Source organism: Pseudorca crassidens, chromosome 17 (assembly GCF_039906515.1).
Source record: "Pseudorca crassidens isolate mPseCra1 chromosome 17, mPseCra1.hap1, whole genome shotgun sequence".
Taxonomy (NCBI): domain Eukaryota; kingdom Metazoa; phylum Chordata; class Mammalia; order Artiodactyla; family Delphinidae; genus Pseudorca; species Pseudorca crassidens.
In genome coordinates, this window is record NC_090312.1 from 62610907 (window position 1) to 62616507 (window position 5601).

Genomic DNA, 5601 nt, shown 5'->3' on the forward strand with positions numbered 1-5601 from the left:
ATCTTCTCGAGGACTTGCACGTAGCACTCAGTACACGCCACGCCACCACCTAGGCCGGATGTGTGTGGGTTGCGCGTGTGCGTCTAGGAATTAGAGACTTGCATCCCCTCAGCAAGGGCAGCCTCAGACGCAAATACTCAGTCCCGCCACCCTGTCGCCCGCTGACAAGATCTGGCCGCCAACGCCTGGAAAAAAAAAAAAAATCCCCAGGGGCCTCCTCCCTACCCCCACCCCCCCAAGTCAGCCGAGAAAACAAGCGCTCCCTCTCCCCGGACATTAGATGCACAGGGGAATTCATTCCATCCTGGAGACTGGGAAGCCCCTGCGGAAGCGAGACCGTCTGCTAGTCAGGACATAGCTCCAGAAACCGAAAAAGAACATTCTCTGAAACCACATGTTCCCCTGCATGCGCCCGGGGCCCTGGGCTGGTGGCCACAGTGAATGGCGTCCCGGCGGCCGCTCTCCCGGCTCCCTGCACCCTCCGCGGAACGCCCGGCGCGCCGCCCGGCCAGGTGCATCGGGCCTGGCTTTGCCGGAGGCGCGCGGCTCCCGCCGCCGTATACGGCGGGCCCGCAGCGGAGATTTACCTCGGCGCAGGGCGGTGGCTTCCGGGGCCGCCCGGCGCCCAGGCTCCGATTACAGGTTCACACGGGGGGCCGGGCCCGCGGCCGCCCAGCCCCGCCGGCGCGCCCTCCCGGCCCCGCTCCCCCGCCTGCGCATTCTTCTCCATTCATGCGGACGCCCAGCGCCGCCACCACCACCTCCGCCGCCGCCAGCGCGGCCGCCGTCGCCGCCGCCGCCGTCGGCCGCCCGGATTGGCTGGCGGCCGCGGCGCCGGCACTTTCCCACGGCCCGCGGCGCGTGCGGCTCACCGGCGGCGCTGCAGGCGCGGCCCTGGCGTGCGGCCAGCCCAATCGGGGCGCGCGGGGCGGGGCGGGGCCGCGGCCGCCGACCGGCTTGTGTCCCGGCCCGGCCTCCGCAGCCTGCTCGCCGCCGGCCCACCGCCGCCCGCGCCTCCTCCTTCCCCCCAGCGGAGGCCCGACAGAGCCCCTGTGGAGCCGACACACCGCCGCCGGGCAGGGGCGGGCGCCGAGGGCGGGCGCGGGGTTCGCCCTCGCCCTTGGCCTCGCCCCCACCCCGCCCCTGAGTGGCTGCCAATCAGTGGAGCGAGAAGCCGGATTGGCCAAGGGAAGGCTGTTGCCCGGGAGCCGACGCCCCGCCCGTCCGCCCCCTTGCCCGCCCCCTCTACTCCTCCGCCCTCCCCAGGGCCCTGGGAAGGGGCGCAGCGTGGGAAAGGGATGGTTGAGTTTTAACCGGAGGCAGAGAGTGAGCCGGACCAGTGTGTGCGGAGCGCGAGCAGCCGAGCGCGGAGAGGCGCCGCTGCAGTTAACTCCTCCCTGCCCGCCGCGCCGACCCTCCCCCGGATACCCCGCGTAGCCAGCATGAAGCGAGCCCACCCCGAGTACAGCTCCTCCGATAGCGAGCTGGACGAGACCATCGAGGTGGAAAAGGAGAGTGCGGATGAGAATGGGTGAGTTGGCGGCGGCGGAGCGGGAACGGGAGCGGGAGGCGAGCGCCGGCTGGCCTCGGTGACAGCGCCCAAGGGCCCGGGGCACGCCGGCGCCCTGCACTGACCTCCGCGCATCTCCGGCAGGCCTCCACCCCGGGTGAAGACCCCGGAGGCTCTTGAAGACCAAGTTGCCAAAAAAAAAATCTGAGTACGGGGAGGGCGTGGGGGCGACCCCTCAGATCACCTCCTCTCGCTTAACGGCGATTCCTGTCCCCCCCACCCCCCATTTAGGAACTTGAGTTCGGCTCTAGGTTCCATGTCCCCAACTACATCTTCACAGATCTTGGCCAGGAAAAGACGGAGAGGCGTGAGTCTCTTTACAGTGCACCCTTTTTTTTGGGGGGGGGGGCGGGGGTTGTTTTGTTTTATTAATTAACGGGAAAAACCACCTTTCTTCACTTTGGAATTTACAGTCGGAATGGAAATGTCCCCCTTTGTTTTGCCTGCTTTCTACAGATCATTGAGAAGCGCCGACGAGATCGGATCAATAACAGTTTGTCTGAGCTGAGGAGGCTGGTACCCAGTGCTTTTGAGAAGCAGGTAATGGTGAAAGTAGATAGAGCTCTCCGTGTAGCTATCCACGCCTTCAGAATTCTTCCCCTCATTAATCTAAACCTTACCCGTGCCTTGGAAAATAACTGCGTTGTTTGTGCGGAGGAAATGAATTCATACAGAGTCCAGCATATTTTGGAAGATAATTTATTTTGCTGTTGTCTGTACTTTTATGGTTTACACAGCATATATGTGCATATATATTTTAAGTTGTTCCCCAAAAGCACTTGGTGCCAAATCCGTTTTTGTTGTTGTTGTTGTTCTCTTCTCTAGGGATCTGCCAAGCTAGAAAAAGCCGAGATCCTGCAGATGACGGTGGATCACCTGAAAATGCTGCACACTGCAGGAGGGAAAGGTACATCTCTAGTCCGGTGGGGGAAGAGTGAACAGCCACCGATGGCCAGGATTGGTGCAGTCGCTGTCTTATTTTTACTGTGTGCTTTGGGGGTGGGGAGAGAACGGTGTGTGGTGTGTCGGGTTGCCTGTCAGTGTATTTTCACGTGAGCATAGGTTTTTCTCCAGTGAATTCATCACCCCAGCCCTCTGCAAATTAAGCGTATGCACCTTCTTTTGGAAAATACCTATTATGGGTGAGGTGCCCTGAAGCTGTGACAGCTCTGATCAGGTAGCTCAAACCACAATTGTTTGTTAACCTTTCTGAGAAAAAGATCTTTTTTAAGTATATGCTCTTAATTTCATATACAAGATTCTTAAAGAATAAGCTGCCACATGACTGTTGAGGAAAGAAACCTGTTGTGGTTAAGTAGAGAAAACCCAAAGGAAGGTGGGAGACAGAGGAGGTCTGTGTGTCTGTCTCCAGCCGGAAAAATGCTTTACTCTGGACCAAGTGCCTAAAAGCTCCATGATGATAACTTACATCTGTGTGTCTAATGAATTTCACTACTCTGTGGTTTTTCTGTCCTTGATGTATTTTTTGTTGTTGTTGAGGGAAAACATGAAAGGAATGAACATAGTTTCATCTGCCGGTAGGGTATAATTCCAATTTCTGCTTGGCAGTCTCTAACTGGGCTTTGAACTTGCATTAGCAAAGACATACTTCTCATGTTGATTAATGCAAAGATTTTGGTCGACTCCCAAATATTTGGACTTTCAGAAGAGCCCGTGAATGCCGTTTTTTTTTTAAAAAAGGATGTAGATATTTGCCAGGAAGGGCTGCCTTTGGGATTGAAGAAATGCGGGAAATGAGCAAAGCTCTGAGGTTTTTCTTTTGTTCGTTTCCCCAGGCTATTTTGACGCGCACGCCCTTGCTATGGACTATCGGAGTTTGGGGTTTCGGGAATGCCTGGCAGAAGTCGCCCGTTACCTGAGCATCATTGAAGGACTAGATGCCACGGACCCGCTTCGAGTTCGACTGGTCTCACATCTGAACAACTATGCCTCCCAGCGGGAAGCGGCAAGCGGCGCTCACGCAGGCCTTGGACACATTCCCTGGGGGAGTGCTTTCGGACATCACCCGCACGTCGCGCACCCCCTGTTGCTGCCCCAGAATGGCCACGGGAACACTGGCACCACGGCCTCGCCCACGGAACCCCACCACCAGGGCAGGTTGGCCACGGCACATCCGGAGGCGTCGGCTTTGCGGGCGCCCCCTAGCGGCAGCCTTGGACCGGTGCTCCCCGTGGTCACCTCCGCCTCCAAACTCTCGCCGCCTCTGCTCTCCTCAGTGGCCTCCCTGTCGGCCTTCCCCTTCTCTTTTGGCTCCTTCCACTTACTCTCTCCCAATGCACTGAGCCCTTCGGCACCCACACAGGCAGCAAACCTTGGCAAACCCTATAGACCTTGGGGGACGGAGATTGGAGCTTTTTAAAGAACTGATGCTGTAGAATGAGGGAAGGGAAAGCTTAATATCCCAGCTGAGCTGGGCTGTTGCCAACATCACCTTAAAGTCATCAGTAAAATAAAAAGGAAGAAGGTACACTTTCAGATAAATTTTGTTGAAAGACGAAAGGTTTGTTGGTTCACTTTTTCTTTTTTAATTTTTTTTTTATCATGTCATGTATTAGCAGTTTTTAAAAACTAGTTGTTAAATTTTGTTCCAGACGTTAAATTGAAATAGTGAATATAAACCAACAAATTGGTGATAGGTTTGGACTGTGCCTAATTTACTTTGTAAACCTATCTGTCTAAGAATGATTCCATTTTGCCTCAAAGTTTTGGGAATTTTAACATTTAGTATTTTTGGTCGGTTTTTCTCCTTGTATACAGTCTCTTTTTAGAATTAATTTTACAAACCACTATGCTCAACGTTAACATGACGCTATTTGTTAATATTTTGACAGTTAAGGTGTTGTATAAATGATATTCTTTTTTGGGGGGGCTATATCGAATTTTATATTTCTGAATAAAGCGTTGACAAATCAGATGATCAGCTTTATCCAAGAAAGAAGACTAGCTAATCCTCTGCTTCCTACAGCAGTAGGGTGAATGTACAAACCGTCAGGGCCCCTGAATCTGAATGACCAATTGCTGTCGTCTACCAGGACTTGGTTAGGAGAGGTCCCCATTTGGAGTTGGCAGGGAAGAGACAGAAGATGATTTGCGTAGAATATGTCTGCATTTACCAGCCCCAAGCAATGCAATGAATTTTTAAGTTCACAGATCTCAAGTTCACAGATGTCAACATGGATAAGTGATCATGGTGTGCAAGTGGTCAATGGAATAGTCCAGTGGAACCTGTTAAATGTATAACCTAATTCTTCCTGGAGCTGCCATATTTTCTTTTCACTGGAAATTTTTATGTTGTGTTTTCCTTTTTGGTGCATGGAAATGTGGTTATTGAGATACTTAAAAGGGCTTTGCTGCCTTCTATTTGGTTTAATTTGATTTGGGCTATTAAAGCATCATTTTACAGGTTTATTCCTTTAGCAGGTGTAGTTTAAACAACCTCCACTGAACTGGGTTTGACCTCTGTTGTACTGATGTGTTGTGACTAAATAAAAAAGAACAAATTCTTCTCCAGTATATGTCTTACATACTTTAGCCATTCCCTCTATTGGCTAAGATGAGATAAATTGTCTCTCATTTTCATTTTGCCTGGTCATCAGTTTTCTTATGTTTAATAATCTCATTGTTCTTGGTGTTTGTGATTTTGAATAAGGTGACTTCATTATGGTGCAGAGCTTTGGTGTGACTCCCATAAGGGGACATAGTCCTCTAGCTGTTACGTCAGATGATCTGGCCCTAAACTGGCCGTCTATGGACCAGAAACCTCAAATCAGACTGGTAGTTGCAGGGTGGGAGAGAACTCTGATGAAATTATAAAACCGTGTTGACCGTTCAACAAATATTTACTGAGGACATCTACTGTGTGCTCAGTTCTATGCAGGGGGAACAGAATATTAAATTTCTTTCTTTTCTTTTTTTTTTTTTAATGGCAAAACAAGAAAAGCCAAACCTTGCTAATTCTGAGCCCGGGAATCTGAGGCCTGGTGAGCGATTGCAGGCTGTAATTCCGCACC

At 52.3% G+C, this 5601-nt stretch overlaps 1 protein-coding gene across 2 annotated transcripts; it reads left to right on the forward strand.

Moving 5' to 3' along the window:
• The first annotated feature begins 1099 nt into the window (after positions 1-1099).
• Positions 1100-5101, forward strand: HEY1 (hes related family bHLH transcription factor with YRPW motif 1). Of its 2 annotated transcripts, XM_067712007.1 has the most exons (5): positions 1100-1531; positions 1802-1877; positions 2027-2110; positions 2396-2477; positions 3367-5101. In XM_067712007.1, exons 1-5 carry the CDS (start codon positions 1443-1445, stop codon positions 3948-3950), a joined length of 915 nt encoding a protein of 304 aa, XP_067568108.1. In that variant the 5' UTR covers positions 1100-1442; the 3' UTR covers positions 3951-5101. The 2 variants fall into 2 exon arrangements, with proteins under 2 accessions (XP_067568108.1, XP_067568109.1); XM_067712008.1 differs by lacking the exons at positions 1100-1531; positions 1802-1877; positions 2027-2110; positions 2396-2477 and adding an exon at positions 2494-2906.
• Positions 5102-5601: the final 500 nt, after the last annotated feature.

What these genes read in the sequence shown, in the direction of transcription:
- HEY1 (XM_067712007.1), top strand. Translation starts at nt 1,443, where the DNA reads ATGAAGCGAGCCCACCCCGAGTACAGCTCCTCCGATAGCGAGCTGGAC. An exon ending in CCAGTGCTTTTGAGAAGCAG is followed by an intron (nt 2,111 to 2,395) that starts GTAATGGTGAAA and finishes TCTCTTCTCTAG; the next exon opens with GGATCTGCCAAGCTAGAAAA. An exon ending in GCACACTGCAGGAGGGAAAG is followed by an intron (nt 2,478 to 3,366) that starts GTACATCTCTAG and finishes TCGTTTCCCCAG; the next exon opens with GCTATTTTGACGCGCACGCC.